Below are 20,502 nucleotides of genomic sequence, written 5' to 3'. Positions count from 1 at the left end.
AATTGTAATTAAGTTATGATAAAACATCGATAATTCTCTTCTTATTCTCTTCTTTTTTTCTGGGACGCACTGTACAAGCGCACGGAAGTTTAATGTTGATGTTAATTTCCCGCTTGTGATGCTTAATACGTAAACTTTAGAATATCTCATATGAGCTTGTATAAGCATATAATCAAGAGCGATATATTTTCATCCGACAAAGGTTTGACTTTCATTTTTCAGTTGATACATGTACATGTATATTGACGTCATGGCAAACTGCTCAATCTTGTACCCATTGATCGCCGCCTGTCTCCTCGTCAGCCCGTCCTTTCAATCTTTACATCGACGCGATGGAGATTCGGCGATGCCGTTCTTAACACTGGACATGGACAAATCTTTCCATGGATGCAATCAGAACCTTGAACTGAAAAAAGCTCATTGTAGAGGCCTGAACACGGTTCCCCAGAATCTTTCTGAGGATACCGAGGTGCTTGACTTGGCTTGGAACAATATTACCAAACTCTTGAACTCTTCGTTTGAAGTTTACCCTCTAATCAACTCCTTGGACATTTCCAAGAACGATATAAGAGTGATAGAATCCGCCGCTTTTTACCCCCTCAAGGGCTTAATGTACCTGGATCTATCCGAAAACTACCGTCTTGTGTTTCAAGCATCAGGCGTCTTCGTGATGTCTTCAAAGCTTTCCATTCTCAATTTACGTGCATCAAACTTGAATTCGCTCCCAAATGACACTCTAGAAAGGATTCCACATCTAAATTATGCAGATCTGTCCTACAACCGGCTCTCCTTCATCAATGTAAGTTCTTGTGGCATGGTCGGCACTGTAGACATGACTGCAAATCGACTACGACACCTTACGGCGAGAGATTTTACCTTTGGGTGCCACACCGATACTCTAAATCTTGCACTAAACCAAATCCAATCTGTAGACCCTGATGTGATCGCATCACTGCATGTTCGCTCTTTGGTGCTAGATGGCTACCCTTTGAGTTACGAGGTGTTGGCGAACATCATACTCGGAATATCAAAATCAGACATCGAACAGCTAACAATCTCCTATAGTTCTGTTGGTGCGTTTCCTAAAGGTTTCTTTGATCCACTGCGTGATTCTTCTCTCTCTGTTCTGGACATGCACGGTAACGAACTGAAAAACCTCCATCCTTTAGTCTTCTCAAATTTGACAAAACTCAAACAATTCAGTTTCAGTTTTAACAAACTCCCAATAGGCGAAATTCAACCAGACTTTTTTGAGGGCATGAATGCATTAAAGGTCCTGACACTCACCGACAACGGAGTAAGACAAATCAATCCTCAAAATCAGACTTGGACAGTGGATTTATCGGAGTTTTACTTATCTGGTAATCTGCTAACAAAAATATCTGCAGCCGTATTTCGCGGTTTAGGAAATTTAACTTTCTTAGACCTAAGCTTGAACAAAAAGCTTTATGTCTTTCAGTTGACGCCCTTTTCGGGACTTGACAATATTCAAACTATTGATTTCACCGGAAGTAGTTTATTTATCCTGGAATTATACGCCCCATTATTAAGATCACTTTCCCTAAGCTCTGATGGTTCAGGCTTTCGTCTTTTGCAACCAGGAAGATCGTTTCAATATTTACAATCCCTTGTTAATTTAGACATGAAAGACTCTAAGCTTTACCTGTTTAACCTATGGAATACACCTGCTAACGCGTCTCTTTTCGATGAGTTATTTAATCTTAAACATTTGGACTTGAGTTATAACTCTTTCTCGAGTTTACCGTCAGGGATATTCCGGCAACTCTCTGTTGTACAAGAGCTAAATCTAGACTACTGCAACATTACAAATCTACATCCTCTTGTTTTCTCTGGGTTGGAATCGCTTCAGAAGTTGAGTTTGAACGGAAACAACATACATCATATTCATGATGATGTATTATCGGGGTTGGGTCAAATAAAAAGTATTAGCATTGAAGGAAACCGTATCGAGTACTTGGAGGAGCTAATGTTCTCAAATAACTGGAAGCTCACAAATCTTTCTTTGGCCAACAACAGATTAACGCGCCTTAGTCAAAGCACTTTCAAGCCGATATTTTCCTCCATTTCATCACTTGATCTATCAATGAACCTAATTGATTGTAACTGTGATCTAAAGTGGCTAATTGATTGGTTAAATAAACCTATACGCCTGAAAAACAAGGACCGAACCATCTGTTCGTCAGCATCTCTGCAGCCTCTTCGTGAGAAACCCCTGCTTGATTTTGATCCAAATGAACTCTGTATAATGAACTATGGTATATTCTCTCTGATTCCCCTCGCCTCCATTAGCTTGGTTGTAATCAGCGTGCTGTTGTATCACTACCGATGGCAGTTGAGGTACAAACGATTTCTTTTGAAACTGGCCGTACTGGGCTATACAGAGATGCGAGACGCTCGAGACCACAATGACTACGAGTTTGATGTGAACATCATTTTCTACGACGATGACGAAGAATGGATTCGCGGACAGCTCCGACCGGCTTTCGAAGAACGGCTTCCACAGTTTCAGAGAAACGTCTTTGGTGACGAAGACCTTGTATTGGGTATGCATTACTTAGATTCCGTCGATTACGTGGTGAGCCATAGTTACAAGACCATTATAGTGCTTAGCAGAGCTGCTGTGCACGATCACTGGTTCATACTCAAGTTCCGTACGGCCATGGACCACGTGAGTGACACTCTGACGGAATTCGTAGTCGTGGTTTTCCTCGAAGACATCCCAGATGATGAAATGCCATTCTTGGCGAGGTTGTATCTCAGTGATGGCAGACCCTATATCTACTGGACTGAGGACTTGAGAGGACAGGAATATTTCTGGGCTGAATTTACCAAAAATCTGACCATTAATCTAAGGACAAATGATTTGCTCCCAAACGAGTAGGCCATCACAATCATAAGGCCCGCATCCGGACACCTACCCCCTGGACATTCACCCCCGGATAATCACCCCCAGTCCACTACCTCCTAGGACACCTACCCCCTCAGGCAACCACCCTCTAGGACGACTACCCCGAAGGACAACTACCCCGGACAAGTACCCCAGACAACTACCCCCGTAGGACAACTACCCCCAGAAAACAAACCCCAGAAAACTACCCCCTGGGATAGTTGCCCGAGGTAGTTGTCCTAGAGGGTGGTTGTCGTAGGGGTAGTTGTCTGGGGGTAGTTGTCCGGGGGATAGTTGTCCGGGGGTAGTTGTCCTAAAGGATGGTTGACGTAGGGGGTAGTTGTCTAGGGGTATTTGTCCGGGGGATAGTTGTCCGGGGGTAGTTGTCTGGGAGTAGTTGTCCTAGAGGGTGGTTGCCCTAGGGGGTAGTAGTCCTGGGGGTAGTTGACTGGGGTGGTTATCCTGGGGTGGATGTCCATGGTGTAGGTGTCCTAGAACCCCTAAGGCCCACTCGCAGTAAAAGATAAAGTTGAGTTCTGGTCATGTGACCGCATTATGAAAGAAACAGCTAGTGTGGAATCGATCAGAAAAGGTTGATCATTTAGCATATATGTATTGGTGTGTACTCCAAGGTTCATCAATCATGAAAATGATAAGAAATTTGGCCCAGTCTTGGTCAAGTTACAATCACTATACACAGAAAGATATATATGGGACCACACGAACATGTGGCATAAAAATCTGTCCCGTATTGTATGCTGTTACATGTTTTGTTTAGAATATTAAGGCATTTGAAGAGCCATGCTTTCAGGGAACATGTTTATCTGATGTTCTTCCACACTTGCATAACTACAATGATAACGCTCCCAAATTATTTTGCATCTCTTCCCAGAACTCAATCATCTCTTTAAGGAGAGAGAGAAACAAAATTTAGGTAAAGAGTTGAACCAATCTTCTCTCTCCTGTTTTCCGTATATATGTTAGATATAGAATTTGGGTATTTTGCTGGCAAATACCCTCGCAACAGTGCTTAGTCTACTTGCATATAAACTCACGTGCAACATAATTGGTATTTTAATCAATTGGACTTGATAATCACGTTTTATTATGAATCTCAAAGATTGAAACAAAATTATTTTTTCGCTTGCATTCTCAATCCACTTAAACGGGGTTTAAACCTGGTCAGAATGTAACATACTATTACGGAAAATTGTGATTAGTTTATTTTATGTTTAATGCTATATGTATACACTTTACTAGACGTTTATAGACTACAAGATTACTGTTCTAAGATTAAGTCCATCTTAAATTCGCTGATTATATTACCAAAGCCTATCAGATTCTTGAGTCAGGTTTAGTTAAATTGCTTGATATAATTTTCTCAGAATTTTGTACCACTTTCTATCACTTCAAACATCCCTCTAATTAAGCACCACCGGTCGAGTTTGCTTTCGGCCAAACTGCGAATAATTACAGATTGTCCTTAACCGTAAAAAGGCCGGGCCATTTGAGGTCTAAATACGGCATGGGGGTCATTATGCCCCCCCCCCCCCTAAGATCTCGGCCTAGGAAGGTCCAATTAATGTGAAAATTAGCATGGTGATAGATTTAAGTATATTGAATTATTAAGATGGTTATGTTTATTTTCTTTCATGTTTATTTATTTATTTTGTATTAATATTTTTATGACAATATGCAACAATTTTGGGGAAATATACTTACACACGCACATTTGTGAGAATTACATACGGCATTTCCTGATAGTTATAATACTTTCATATAGCGCAAAATGACACAACACTCTTTTAGCTAATTTCGGTTTCGTTCGTAAGCACTTCTCTCAAAAATATTAAGCTTTGAATTGACTTCTAGGATTGAAATGAAAGTGAAATGCATATTGCTTTCATTAGGTTGAGAGATTGGCTATCCACAAGAGTGTTAAGTCATATCATTTCTAATACACAAAGTTAATGCTCTTCAAGCACCAACACAGAAAATAATATAAATTATAAATTATTCCTAGATAACTCATGCGGCGAGCGTTTCGCATCGAGATCAACCGGGGGATACTACGTTAGATTTTTGCGTCGATTATCAAGTGCTCCTTAACCCACCCCCCCCCCCCCACCCCCCGCTTATTCGCCGGCTGATTCGCCATTAAATATTTTCTCACGAATTGGGCAAAAATAAATAAAAATAGGTCTCATTACCACCCCCCCCCCTGTTATTCGTCGGCTTATTCGCCGATAAATATTTTCTCACGAATCCTCCCCCCCCCCTTGGGCCCCCGCCCTCGCCACCGGCTGGATCCGCCCCTGCCTATATCCACTGGACTGAGGACGTGAGAGGACAATATTATTTCCGGGATGAATTGACAAAAAATCTTACCATTAATCTAAGGACGAATGATTTGATCCCAAACGAGTGTCAGTCATGCAGGAATCTAGAGATACTTTTAATGGTTATCAGTAATGAAAGTGGTAGTAGTAGTAGTAGTAGTAGTAGTTGTAGTAGTGGTGGTAGTAGTAGTAGTAGTAGTAGTAGTAGTAGTAGTAGTAGTAGTAGTAGTAGTAGTAGTAGTAGTAGTAGTAAAAGTAGTAGTAGTAGAGTAGTAGTAAATCGTGCTACTTATATACTATTATACTATTATCATAATAATTGTCTTATTCCCTGTCATCAGTATCAATTTCATCGTTATCATTAATATCATTGTCTTTATTATTATCATCATCATCACCATCACCATTGACATTGTTGTTGTTAATGCTGTTGTTCTTGTTTCTGTTAAAGGTATACATTGACATTAAAATGTGTTAGTAAATCAGATAGATAATTGACAATCATAGACTATACGTGTATCCTCGTAGTATGATGGCTTTATGACATGGTTGAATACAAATCTTTATAGTACTTGTATCGGCTGTTTCTTTACATTTTTCAATATTAGGATTATACAATCACCATGACTGCAATTGTATTATTTTCATATTTGCTAAAGAAATTAGTAAGTATTTAAAGGTTTCTTCTTCCTGATTCCTACTTACTCTATTACACTACACGATCTAACTGCGAACCGATTTCGGAAGAACTTACAGCAGCACGTTATATACAAGCGCGTAGCCAGGATTTCATTTTAGGGGGGGCGGTAGTGAGCACGCGAAGCGTGCGAATCACTTAAAGAGCGCGCATAGCGCGCTCCCTAGGGGGTGGGTGCAGGGAGGGGAGTTTCCCCCCTCCCGCGCGAAGCGCGGAAGCTTTGAAAGAAGACGATTCTTATACCTTTCTCGACTCATAATCCTTGTCTGAATTCAGTCCGCCCCTCATGCGCATAGCGCGGAAGCTTTGACGTATTATTAGACAAAGAAGATGATTCGCTGTACCTTTCTACCCTTAATCCTTATCTGAATTCAATTTCCTCCCCTCCCGCGCAAAGCGCGGAAACTTTGAAGTTTCATTAAATTATTAGAGAAAGAAGATGACTCGAAGTACCGTTCTCGACTCTTAATTCTTGTCTGAATTCAGTCCCCCCCCCCCCCCTCCTACTGCGCGAAGCTTTGACGTATTATTAGACAAAGAAGACGATTCGTCAGTGTACCTTTCCCGACCCTTAATCGTTATCTGTATTCAGTCCCCCTCTTGCGGAAGCTTTGACGTTCCATTAAATTATTAGAGAAAGAAGACGATTTGTTGTTCCGTTCTCGACTAGTAATCCTTAATTTGAACTCAATTTCCCCCTTTACGTGCGAAGCGCGAAAGCTTTGAAGTTTTATCAAATTATTAGAGAAAGAAGACGATCCGTTGTACCGTTCTCGACTCCTTTTCCCTTTTTCTTCCTACGTCCTCTTCCTTTTTTTCTTCTCTTTCTCTCTCTTTTTTTTTTGGCCGGCGTTTTTTTTTTTTTTTTTTGGGGGGGGGGGGGCGACCGCCCCCACCGCCCCCCCCCCCCCTGGCTACGCGCCTGGTTATATATAAAACATTCTAACATGTAACATCTCAATGATCAAGAATCTGAGTATTCATGTAATTTAAAAAATCTCATTTTTAGTGGATTTCAAGCTTCCATGACGGAGGAAAAGCTAAATCGGCTCAGAATCTTAGTGACGTCACTAATACCAATAATACGATTGTCTACGATTTGAAGCCGATTCGGAATTAATTTTGACTAGAGGGCTTAAAAGCACTAAATTGATTTTGTTAGTATTTTATCATTATTTTCAATCTAGATCAGCAAAGCGTTCTTCGTTTAAATTCTCATAACTAATATAATTGTCATTTCTTCAAGAATCAGATCGCAGTCGGATCCTGTAGTGTGCGCCGGTAAGTGTAAGTGTAAGTGTTTATGGTGAAGTGAATCTCTTCAACAAAACCAAAATCCCATGTCCATGAAACATCTTTAAAGGGATAGTCGAGTTTTGTTGCAGAGGGCGCTACACAAAAAAAATTGTTGTGAGATGATGAAAAACTGAGTGTCAAATTTGAAAGAACATATAATTTAAATGAAAAAAAAAAAATCATCTTTGAGTGATCAAAATCGGCTCAGAGACGGCTAAAATATCCATAAATATAACGATTTTTAATATTTGTGGTGCCCCGCAAATATTCGATTATTTTAACCAGCCGTCGAAAAAGCGCCTTTGACATTTTATTTCAGCCAGTGCCGATGTTGGCTTTTGCGTGTTGGTTATACTACGCAGCCGGCCCGTGTATTGTTGTTATTGACTAATTATTTAATTATCGGTCACTTTTTTGTGTGAAAGTGGAACTGAATTGTTATGATTGTATTGGCTAGATTTTAAACATTTTGGGGTCTAACATTACCTTCAATGCAATTTTAGGTCCTAAAAGAGCACTAGAAATGTCATAAATAAGATTAAGAGCAATAATCATGCACTTTGAAGGCATTTGCGGTCTGAAAAAATAAATCAACTATCCCTTTAACGGCGACCTTTTCTGTAGGCTATGGTTTAGAACATTACACGAAGAGTTATAATATCGATAATTCGAGGTGAAATTAAGGGTTTTTCTCATTGTCTCATTGGCTGTTTTTACAAAATTATATCTTAAATCTCGCGGTGTCCATGAGATTCTGAAAGTATAGAAATTCTCACCATCGAACATTTTTGTGGAATAGCTTTATGATTTGTACATGTATATATTTAAAGTGTAAATATCTGTAAATTATGCTAGTCACAACAAACTTTGCTTGTTTTCAAAACATTTTTAATACTTCACACATACTTTCACATTGTTGTATGATAGTTAAACTTGTCAGTGTAGAACAGTGCCAAAGGAATATATAATATCGTATTACAGCATAATTAATGTGTACCTGTGTTTCTCACAGTTTAGACGAAAATTGCACAACTGCATGGATGTACGGAGCGAGAAAGGAGGAGGATGGGATGTCCCCGTGTGTGCGTGTGTATTGGGTTTTACAGACGTGTATCAATCAGATATGATTATTTACGTCTGGGGACCGACCTTTAAACGTCACCATCTGAAATACATGACTCAGTTTCGAACCTACGTCCTCGTCCTCGGCTGAATCAGTTTGTAACTTCCACTGTTAGCTGGATTACAGGCACAAACCACAACGCCAATTTGAGTGACCTAAGTCCTGTTTCATACAACTTGTTTTCAATGACAACTTTGCTCTCAGCCAATCATATGCCAGGATTTCAACTTATTATTAATAAATGATGACAAGATGACAAAATTCCAATTTTCCACCGATTTTGAATGTTATTATTTTTGATTTCACTATCATGCTTTTGATGACTTTTTATACATGATTTTAACGTAAAATGCAATAATTATGTAAATACCCACAATGGATTTCCATGTCATTATTGAACGAAATAAAATTGAATAAGGAAACAGGCCCATGGTTCCTTTCTTTGTATTTTTAATGTGAGCACTTGAGGAGAACTTGAGAACCTGAAAATATGAGAAAGAAAGTGTTTAAAAATACGAGAAACTGAAAACTAGCAATCTGTTTCCATTTTGAGACAAACTTTAAAAAGATAGCTAATGGAGTGAAAAGGATTTTCCTCTTAAAGCTAGGAAATTTAGGACATTTATTTTACCCGGAAACATGACCACAAATTACATGGGCGGGGGGGGGGGGAATATTAACAACAATTTATAGTATGTCAAATGACATTAACATCACCACTCCCGACCCCCTTCTTTAATAGAGCCCTTGCGATTTTTTTAATTCTAGTTATGCTCGCTACTGTCCGCATCAAAATACGTATTTCCTGATTTCTTGATCGAAATTCTCCATAGCATTAGTCTGCGCTACAAATTTTAATTGCTCCTAGAAATGATATGTTCTCTCTTTATATGTAATTATATCAGGCTGGCGGGAATGTTCGAAACCTCGAACCCCACCACTCCTCCTCCCACCCCCCCCCCCCCCCCCCCCGTCAGTTACACGTACGAACATGACTTCATGAATGTTATCAGATGAGATAAAACATGATATGAAGAAAAAGATAAATGTAATTGGAAAGAAAGGGAATGAGAGGGGAGGAAGATTGTGGAGATTGAGAGATATAATTATAGATGATGGAGGTGGAGAGGGAGAGAGAGAGGGAGGGAGAGAGAGAGAGAGAGAGAGGGGGGGTGATGGGGATACTGCACACACACAAAAACCACTTAACATGCAGAGTTACATCAGATAAAGTTTTATTCGTAAAACTTTCATGATTTTTATTTGTTATCTTTGTTCAAGGTTCATTTAATACACAATTTTTAGACAAAAATAGCACGAATCACGATAAAAACTAACATCATCCGTACAAAATACTTTGGAGTACATTTAAATGATCAAAAACATTAAACAAAATTTCCAGATGCACGTACCGTTCTTAATGGAAATGACAACATCGTTAGCAGATAATATCAGTACATGATCTGTAAAATGATATCCGTCACTTTTAGCTCTTGAAATGCATTAAATCGAATGTTCCTTTGTTATTTAATAATCACTAAAGTTTTGTACACATTGCAGTAGCTGTTAATAACCCAATGCCTCAAGATGAAAAACAGAATGAAGATTCCGACAGTAATTGGAGACGATAAATTGAACAAACATGACAGGAAAGAAAAATCATAACATGAGTTTGTTGTCGTCTTTGCATTTTTTTGGAGCGCATTTTTGCTTTACATTGTACATTGCGAACATTGTGGATAACACGTTTACCAAGGATAATACACAACAAATAAATCTATTGCAATTTCATTAGCTTTCTTCGTCTCCTTATCTCTCTCTCTCTCTCTCTCTCTCTCTCTCTCTCTTTCTCTCTCTCTTTGAGCTTGCTGGCGAACAATTTGAGTGTAGAGACAATGTTTATGCAACAGAGTTTTAAGTTCCAGCAAAATAATGTCATTTATGGTTGCTATATCTCTTTCCCCATCCCACACAAGCAAACAAACACCTTCAAATGATAAATTCGTTTTCTTAGAGCGCGCCATCTTCGGCTAAATAAAGCGAGGGTTATCTCGCGCACATATTTTGTCTCTCAGTTGTACATAGTTTTGCGGTCAAACTAAGTTATTTGTGTTAAAACAGACAATCAAACATTCATTCCTAAATGCAGGACAATTACATCTATTGAAGTTCATCCTACAGCAATTAGTATTGTTCACGTTACACTCTACATCAGGCGCGGATCCAGGGGGGGGGGGGGGCGAGCGGGCCTTGCCCCCCCCCCCCCCCCGCCAAAAAAAAAAAAAAAAAGGAGAGAGAGAGAAGGAAAAGAAGGGAAAGGGAAAAAAGAAGAGGAAGAAGAAAAGAAAAGAGGGAAGAAGGAGATCGGGGGGAGGACTTGCCCCCCAGGCTGTTGCCTCCCCCCCCCCCCCCCAATCAAAAAATAAAAGAGAAGGAAGGAAAGGGAAAGAAAAAAGGAAAAGAGGAGATAAAGGGAAGAAAAAAGAGGAAGAAGAAAAGAAAAGAAGGGGGATATCAGTTGCAATTTTCCCGCCAACAAGTTGTGGATCGGGGGGGGGCCCTTACTCCCCCCCCCCCCCCCCGTCCCCGCTAAAAAAAAAGAGAGAATGAATGAAAAGGAAAAGAGGAGAGCTAAAAGGGAACAAAATAGAGGAAGAAGAAAATAAAAGGGAGAAAAGAAGGGGAGATCAGTTGCGGTTACTCTCGCCAACAATGTGTGGAGCGGGGTGGGGGTCAAAATGACCTTGCCCCCCCCCCCCAGCAAACTTAAAAGAGAGAGAAGGAAGGGAAGGGAAAGGGAAAGAGGAGAGAAAGGGAAAGAAGAAAAAAAGAGAATGAAGAAAGGTAAGGGATATCAGTTGCAATTTTCCCGCCAACAAGGTGTAGATCGGGGGGGGGGGGGGGGGGGGGGGGGGCTTTGGGGAAATAAAATTCAAACGTGGTTTATTTCTAATTCCATAACGGTGGTTTACAAATAATGCTGAAATGACATACACTGTCGCTCATAAAGGTGGAATATTTTTGTTTTACCCCAAATTATGGAATTATTTTTTTTTTAAATTAAAAATAATAGATCTAGATAATAGTATACGTTCTCAGATTTTATTGAATAACAATTTGCCAATGTGTGTTTTGCGTGACTGCTAAAGCATGTGTATGCTACTATGCTTATCAACTAGGGGACCTATGCCCTTAAGTCATAAATGACAGTAATGAGGATTAATGCCCCACAAAAGGGCACTAATATAGCACATCGACACGGCTTTGATCCTGGGGACTCACAGTTACGAGGCCATTGCTTTGTCACTGAACCATGACCGTACGCAGCGGGGGCTAGGGTAGGGGGCAATAGAAAGAAATAGTTAACTGACAGTGTCACATTATAATGAGGTATCAAAATATGCTCATCTGGCCATGATTAAATGCCTAAAACCCCGAGGGCTCTGCCCCCTGGATTCCACCTAGGGCCCTAAGGCGGGCCCTTAGATTCTCATCTGACGGTTATTTAATGCCTAAAACCCCTGATTTCTGGGGGCTCTGCCCCCTGGACCCCACGCCAAATATTGTCCTACCAGTGTCACAAAATAATAAGGTATCAAAAAATGCTCATCTGACCGTAATTAAACGCCTAAAACCCCTGAGTTCCGGGGCTCTGCCCCCTGGACCCAACCAAGAGCCCTAAGGCGGGCCCCTTCATACTCATCTGACCGTAATTGAGTGCCTAAAACCCTTGAGCTCCGCCCCCTGAACCCCCCGCCAATTAGTGACCTGCCAGTGCCACAATTAGGTATCAAAATAATGGTCATCTGACCGTAATTAAATGGCTAAAACCCCTGAACTTCCGGGGCTCTGCCCCCTGGACCCCACCTAGGGCCCTAAGGCGGACCCCTGAATGCTAATCTGACCGTAAATTATTGCCTTAAACCCCTGAGCTTCCGGGGGCGGACAAGGTATCAACATATGTTCATCTGACCGCAGGCGCGTAGCCAGGGGGGGGGGGGGGGGGTAGAGGTGGTCCCCCAAGATAAGAGAGGAGTGAAAAGGAAGAGGACGTAGGAAGAAAAGGGAGTAGACAAAGAACATTTTTGAAATTCAGACAGAATTAAGCGTCGAGAACGGTACAACGAATCGTCTTCTTTCTCTAATAATTTAATAAAACGTCAAAGTTTCCGCGCTTCGCGCAGGAAGGTGGAGGTGGAACTTAATTCAGACAAGGATTAAGAGTCGAGAACGGTACAACAAAGCGTCTTCTTTCTCTAATGATTTAATGAAACGTAAAAGCTTCCGCGCTTCACGTTGGAGGGGAGGGAACTGAATTTAGACAAGGATTAAGAGTCGAGAACGACACAATGAATCGTCTTCTTTCTCTAATGACTTAATGAAACGTAAAAGCTTCCGCGCGTCGCGCGGGAGGGGGGGGGGGGGGAAGATAATTCAGACGAGGATTATTTTTGGGAACGGTACAACGAATCGCCTTCTTTCTTTAATAATTTATTGAAATGTCGAAGCTTCCGCGCTTCGCGGAGGAGGTAGGGGAAAAACTCGCCCCTCCCTGCACCCACCCCCCCCCCTCCATTACGTCACTGCTGGTCACCATTACATACCAATATTTGGCTCGCATAATTTCAAATTTGGGCCTCCCCCCCTAAGAAATCCTGGATCCGCGCCTGCTCTACATGCAGAGGAGTAGAAATCATCTAATTCATGGATCATAATTGGGATCGCTTCGTCTTGGAGTAAAATCCATTACTTGTCATCATATACCTCAAGCTTCAGTTCAGCATAAGCTTAAATGTTAATAGCGCCACCTTGTGGTGATATGCCACACATTGCACTACAGAAGAGATACGTCACTTGGTTGGATGGCTACTATAGTCATGTGCCGACATTTAACCCTTTGGCTACCTGAACCGGGTAGTCCCTGTACAAAGCCTATGAGTCTTTGTATGAGAATAAAATAATTCAGTTGTCAACAGGTTAAAGTATGTCTCGACAAATGAAGTTTCTATCGTGTAATTCAATGTCAAGATCATTATACAAAATGATATGGAATTCACTCCAGAGTATCGATTTGACTTACTCTTTTCAGAGTGGATTTCGAATCTAAAACGGAGTGATCCATAAAAATGACTCCAATAGGAGTGGATTCTCACCTGTACATTTTACAGACTAGAAAAGGCTCTCAGTGACATAATCCTGAAACAAATTTACAATCTAAATTAATGGTACATACAGTATGCACATCCTCTAATGAATAGAAAATTGAAGGCGTATGTTAGACCTACTTTCGTTAAATGTACAACAACTCTTGCAACGTATGTCTTTCGAAGTGCATAAACAAATGTATTCGTTGTGTGGTTTTGTTTTTCTTCATATTTGTAATTTCTCTAAACTTGAGACAAATTTAAAAACTGAACAAAAATCTTTCATTAACATTACACGCAGACAGATAAGAAACAAATTTTGTCCGACAGTAATAAATAGGGATGGCAAATACCTTTACAAAAACAGTTAGAAAACTGCATATGATGATGATGATGATGATGATAATGATGATCAGATGAAAGTAATGATAGTACTGATACAGAATATGATGATAATTAAAAGAATGATGATGATGATTAATGTAGTGATGGTTATAACTGCTAAGATGAGAATGATGGTGAGGTTGTTTATGATGAAGATGATGATGACGACGATAATGATGTGTATGATGATACTTTTAGCTGCATTTTATATGATTTTTATATCAATGAACTAATCCAATCCGATACAATGTACAACAGAATACAACACAATAAAAAATGACGCCTTACAAATCTAATCTGCTCTCATTATTCTTAATATCTTTATTTATATCATTATTACTATCATCATTTGTATACTTATTATTATTGCCATCATCATCATTACAATACAATACAATACAATTCAATATAATACAATTATATCTACATGTAATTCATAGGCGCCTTGAGTTTTCGTGGGATGCATTTTCTATAGGCTGTACCTATTAATATCCTTCTTCGTCATTCGGCTCTCACACCGAATCTTAGTCTGTGAATGACTTTACGCCTTACATTATAAACCACGGCGTATCGTAGCTCGCCTATCATTGGTGCTAGCTTAACCACGTGATCATTAAGACAGTAACCAATCAGAACACGCGCCCTTGTCGTAAGTAGCTTAAAGAGAAGACGCCTGATCCTTGATCACACGGGGCAATAGATACTACTGCAAGCTGAGAGCGCAGGTGTTAGCTACCAAGCAAGCACTTGTTGGGCAGAGTAATCCTTTTACAATTTTAATTTTCAAGATGACGTCATTTCGGCCTCGGCCATCAGAAACCTTCTGATTGAGTCTCAGCTCTGCCCTTTTGATGTTTTATATCAATTGTTTATATGATTATTTTTGTGATAAATATAACTCAATAAAACTTTTTTTTGGGCAGATCAATAATTTGCATAGGCAGGATAACTTGTGTAACAGTTTTTAGAGTTGTATCGTAACAGTATCGTAGCAGCTTTTCAATATGTGGGCAATGCTAGTATATACTATACAAGTCTATGATAATATATACATTTATCGTTCACGAAATGGGCGAACTTTTGAAATTAATATGAAGGGAATTCTTGCGTTATGATTTCCTGTTATCTATGTAATTGCTGCGTTAACTATTTGCCATCTTCGGAAATGTTTTACTTTCTATCACATTAATTGTAATAATCCTCTTTATTATTATTCGCGACTTGTTGACACGTGGTATCTCAATACATCACTTCAACATGATTGAAAACAGGAAGAGCGTGTAATGGTATTGATGTATAAAGAGTTTCAGGTTCTAATTGTCGAAATTACGAAGGAATTTGTGACTTGTGAGTAGAGAAGTAAACTTATTCAACAGTGCGTCCCGGAAAAAACGAAACCAAGAATTATCGATGTTTTATCATAACATATGGAAACGTTTGCTTGTATAGTGTCTCATAAAAGAAGTTGACCACAAACTGACTCCCACACGGTGTTGAGTGCTCAGGGGTCACGGACCACTGGCTTCATCGGGCAGGTAGTTCCATTATGTGAATGGGTAAATTAACTATTACAAAATGAGGGGACACATTACATTGTACAATAGGGACACACATTGTTTGTTATTGTGCAGAACATACTCTTTTATTGACTTACTTATTGCATGAAACTATAAAACCAAAATGCATTATGTATTCTAACAATTGGAGTACAAAGAATAATAACAGGTGAATGAAATGCATAAACACCACAAACACCTGGGGAGGAAGCATTCATAAATTTGAATAATTTAGTTGATAAACGACTCCGATGAAACTATAAAACCAAAATGTAATTTGCGTTCTGGCAATTGGAGTACAAAGAATGATAGCAGGTGAATGAAATGCTTCAACAACACAAACACCTGGGAAGGAAGCATCCATAAATTTGAATAATTTAGTTGATAAACGACTCCGCATGTAAACGTTTGGTGGAGCAGAAAGCAGTGGATTCTTAACAACACGAACCCATTTAACGGAATGTCGGAACGTAAATTAAATTTGGCGCGGTTGGAAAATGCATCTTTCTACCCTGCAACTTTAATGGTACGATCCAGTAAAATAAAACAGTAAAATGGCTCTTATTTAAAAATTACTCGTTAAATAAAACCCAAAACTTCAGTGATATCAGACAAAATATGTTATATCTTACTAATAATTAAAAAAGATGTATAAACATTGTGCAAGTATAGCATTTTACGATAAAAGACACCAATTTAGCGAAGATGACGTTATTAGTGCGCTTGCAACAGGGAATTCAAGGTCAAAAGGTCAATTCAGACGCTGATAAGTTATTGGTCAAGCCTTTTTGTTTCCTTTATTCTGACAAAATTATACAATCAATCAAAACAAGTTTAATACCAGAAGAAAGCTAACGATTAGTATTTTCATTAACCGCTTGCCCCAAAGTCGCTTGACCACAGTGAAACGAGTGAGAGCTTGCGAGAGCGGCCAATGTGTGATTGAAACTCGCTATTTGCTCTTCTCCAACGCAAAAAGAGACGACATTGTGCTGGATAAATGTATTTTTTCCGACAAAAGTACAGAAGATTCGCATATGGTCTTTTTATATTCTACTTTATGAAATGTTACCCGAGTGACTCCCGGGCGCCCCAATGCTGGAAAGAAACGCACATTTTAGAAAACTTCACTTTTTCATGGAAAAATGCTTATTTGTTCTATGCACGCAAGTCAGATTGACCGGATGATACAACGTTTCCATATGTTAATCACAATTATAATAAATAAATAACACATATTTGTAAAGCTTAGATCTTCCTCTTTCATTTGAGGCAACTCATACGATGCATATTTCACGCATGAGTGATTAATAACAAATAAAGAGAGGAAACCACAAAGTCATTTGGCGGGCAGTATCTGAATTTTAGAGAGAAAATCATATTTCTAGAAAGTTAATTTTCTGCCCTGAGTTGGATCAGATAAAAGAGGAGGATCTAAGCTTTACAAATATGTGTAATTCATTAGTTATCATTGTGATAAAGTTATGATTAAACATCGATAATTCTCGGCTTCGTTTTTTTCTGGGACGCACTGTACAAGCGCACGGAAGTTTAATGTTGATGTTAACTTTCCGCTTGTGATGCTTAATGCGTAAGCCTTATAATATCTCATATGAGCTTGTATAAGCATATATTCAAGAGCGATATATTTTCTTCCGACAAAGGTTTGACTTTCCTTTTTCAGAGTTGATACATGTACATGTATATTGACGTCATGGCAAACGGCTCAATCTTGTACCCATTGCTTGTCGCTTGTCTCTTTGTCAGCTCGTCCTTTCAATCTTTACATCGACACGATGGAGATTCGGCGATGCCATTCTTAACACTGGACATGGACAAATCTTTCCATGGATGCGATCAGTACCCTGAACTGAAAACAGCTGATTGCCGCAATAAAGACCTGGACACGGTTCCCCAGAATCTTTCTGAGGATACCGAGGTGCTTAACTTGTATGGGAACAATATTACCAAACTCTTGAACTCTTCGTTTGAAGTATACCCTCTAATCAACTCCTTGGTCATTTCCTTTAACGATATGAGAGCGATAGAAGTCGCCGCTTTTTATCCCCTCAAGGGCTTGATGTACCTGGATCTATCCTATAACCGGCGTCTTGTGTTTCCAACAACAGGCGTCTTCGTGATGTCTTCACAGCTTTCCATTCTCGATTTAAGGGGATCAAATTTGAAGTCGCTCCCAAATGACACTCTAGAATGGAGTCCACATCTAGATTCTGTAGATCTGTCCTTCAACCAGCTCACCTTCATCAATGTAAGTTCTTGTGGCATGGTTGACAATGTAGACATGACTGGAAATCGGCTACGACACCTTACGGCGAGAGATTTTGCTTTTGGGTGCCGAACTGATACTCTAGATCTTAGAGATAACCCTATCAAATCTGTAGACCCTGATGTGATCGCATCACTACATGTTCGCTCTTTGGTGCTAGGTGGCTACCCTTTGAGTTACGAGGTGTTAGCGAACATCATACTCGGAATTTCCAGATCAGACATCGAACAGCTTACAATCGAGGACGGTTCTGTTGGTGCGTTTCCTAAAGGTTTCTTTGATCCTCTGCGCGATTCTTCTCTCTCTATTCTGAACATCTACAATAACGAACTGAAAAACCTCTATCCTTTAGTTTTCTCAAATTTGACAAAACTCAAACAATTAAGATTCAATGATAACAGACTCCCCATAGGCGAAATTCAACCAGACTTTTTCGACGGCATGAATGCATTAAAGGTACTTGCAATCAACAACAACCGAGTAAGACAAATCAATCCTCAAAGTCAGACTTGGACAATGGGCTTATCGGAGTTTGACTTATCCGGGAATCTGTTTACAGAAATATCTGCAGCTGTATTTCGCGGTTTAGGAAATTTAACTTTCTTAGACCTGAGCTGGAACTCACAGCTTTCTGTCGTTCAGCTGACGGCCTTTACAGGACTTGACAATATTCAAACCATTGATTTGACCTTAAGTAGTTTAGTTGTCCTGGAATTATACGCCCCATTATTAAGATCACTTTCCCTAAACTCTCTTGGTCCAGAATCTCTTATTTTGCAACCGGGAATATCGTTTCAACATTTACAATCCCTTGTTAATTTAGACATGGAAGACTCTAAGATTTTCCAGTATAGCCTATGGAATACAACTGCTAACGCGTCTCTTTTCGATGGATTATTTAATCTGAAACATTTGGACTTGAGTAAAAACTCTTTCCGGAGTTTACCGTCAGGGATATTCCGGCAACTCTCTGTTGTACAAGAGCTAAATCTAGACTACTGCAAACTTACAAATCTACATCCTCTTGTTTTCTCTGGGTTGGAATCGCTTCAGAAGTTGAGTTTGAACGGAAACTACATACAGCATATTCATGATGATGTATTATCGGGGTTGGGTCAAATAAAAAGTATCAGCTTTGACGAAAACCGTATCGAGTACTTAGAAGAGCTAATGTTCTCAAATAACTGTAAGCTCACAAATCTTTCTTTGGCCAGCAACAGATTAACGCGCCTTAGTCAAAGCACTTTCAAGCCGATATTTTCCTCCATTTTATCACTGGATCTATCAATGAACCCAATTAATTATACCTGTGATATAAAGTGGCTAATTGATTGGTTAAATGAACCTATACGCCTGAAAAACAAGGACCAAACTATCTGTTCGTCAGCATCTTTGCAGCCTCTTCGTGAGAAACCCCTGCTTGATTTTGATCCAAATGAACTCTGTATAATGAACTATGGTATATTCTCTCTGATTCCCCTCGCCTCCATTAGCTTGATTGTAATCAGCGTGCTGTTGTATCACTACCGATGGCAGTTGAGGTACAAACGATTTCTCTTGAAACTGGCCGTACTGGGCTTTACAGAGATGCGAGACGCTAGAGACCACAATGACTACGAGTTTGATGTGAACATCATTTTCTACGACGATGATGAAGAATGGATTCGCAGACAGCTCCGACCGGCTTTCGAAGAACGGCTTCCACAGTTTCAGAGGAACGTCTTTGGTGACGAAGACCTTGTGTTGGGTATGCATTACTTAAATTCCGTCGATTACGTGGTGAGCCATAGTTACAAGACCATTGTAGTGCTTAGCAGAGCTGCTGTGCACGACCACTGGTTCATACTCAAGTTCCGTACGGCCATGGACCACGTGAGTGACACTCTGACGGAATTCGTAGTCGTGGTTTTCCTCGAAGACATCCCAGATGATGAAATGCCATTTTTGGCAAGGTTGTATCTCAGTGATGGCAGACCCTATATCTACTGGACTGAGAACTTGAGAGGACAGGAATATTTCTGGGCTAAATTTACCAAAAATCTGACCATTAATCTAAGGACAAATGATTTGCTCCCAAACGAGTAGGCCATCACAATCCTAAGGCCCTCATCCGGACAGCTACCCCCTGGACATCTCACCCCCGGATAACCACCCCCAGTCCACTATCTCCTAGGACAACTACCCCCTTAGGCAACCACATCCCTAGGGCGATTACCCCGAAGGACAACTACCCCGGACAAGTACCCCAGACAACTACCCCCGTAGGACAACTACCCCCTAGAACAACTACCCCAAAAAAGTAGTTGTCCTAGAGGGTGGTTGTCGTAGGGGGTAGTTGTCTGGGGGTAGTTGTCCGGGTATGGTTGTCCGGGGGTAGTTGTCCTAAAGGATGGTTGTCGTAGGGGTTAGTTGTCTGGGGGTAGTTGTCCGGGGGAAAGTTGTCCGGGGGTAGTTGTCCTAAAGGATAGTTGTCGTAGGGGATAGTAATGTTGTCTGGGGGTAGTAGGGGTAGTTGTCGGGGGGTAGTTGTCCCGCGGGGTAGTAGTCCCAGAGGGTGGTTGCCCTAGGGGGTAGTTGTTCTGGGGGGGTAGTTGACTGGGGTGGTTATACGGGGGTGGATGTCCATGGGGTAGGTGTCCTAGAACCCCTAAGGCCCACTCGCAGTTATAGATAAAGCTGAGTTCTGGTCATGTGACCGCATTATGAAATAAACAGCTAGTGTGGAATCGATCAGAAAAGGTTGATCATTTAGCATATATGTATTGGTG

At 40.2% G+C, this 20,502-nt stretch overlaps 2 protein-coding genes across 2 annotated transcripts; both read left to right on the top strand.

Moving 5' to 3' along the window:
* The first annotated feature begins 204 nt into the window (after positions 1–204).
* Positions 205–2,902, top strand: LOC115925041 (slit homolog 3 protein-like). The gene has a single exon (XM_030988192.1). It carries the CDS (start codon positions 230–232, stop codon positions 2,900–2,902), a length of 2,673 nt encoding a protein of 890 aa, XP_030844052.1. The 5' UTR covers positions 205–229.
* Positions 2,903–17,161: 14,259 nt separating this feature from the next.
* LOC575559 (insulin-like growth factor-binding protein complex acid labile subunit) lies at positions 17,162–19,819 on the top strand. The gene has a single exon (XM_030988090.1). The coding sequence runs from the start codon at positions 17,162–17,164 to the stop codon at positions 19,817–19,819; it is 2,658 nt and encodes an 885-aa protein (XP_030843950.1).
* Positions 19,820–20,502: the final 683 nt, after the last annotated feature.

Source organism: Strongylocentrotus purpuratus, unplaced genomic scaffold, assembly GCF_000002235.5.
Source record: "Strongylocentrotus purpuratus isolate Spur 01 unplaced genomic scaffold, Spur_5.0 spur5_scaffold_17, whole genome shotgun sequence".
Classification (NCBI taxonomy): Eukaryota; Metazoa; Echinodermata; class Echinoidea; order Camarodonta; family Strongylocentrotidae; genus Strongylocentrotus; species Strongylocentrotus purpuratus.
This window is presented reverse-complemented; position numbering and strand designations above follow the sequence as displayed.

What these genes read in the sequence shown, in the direction of transcription:
- LOC575559 (XM_030988090.1), top strand. Translation starts at nt 17,162, where the DNA reads ATGGCAAACGGCTCAATCTTGTACCCATTGCTTGTCGCTTGTCTCTTT.
- LOC115925041 (XM_030988192.1), top strand. Translation starts at nt 230, where the DNA reads ATGTACATGTATATTGACGTCATGGCAAACTGCTCAATCTTGTACCCA.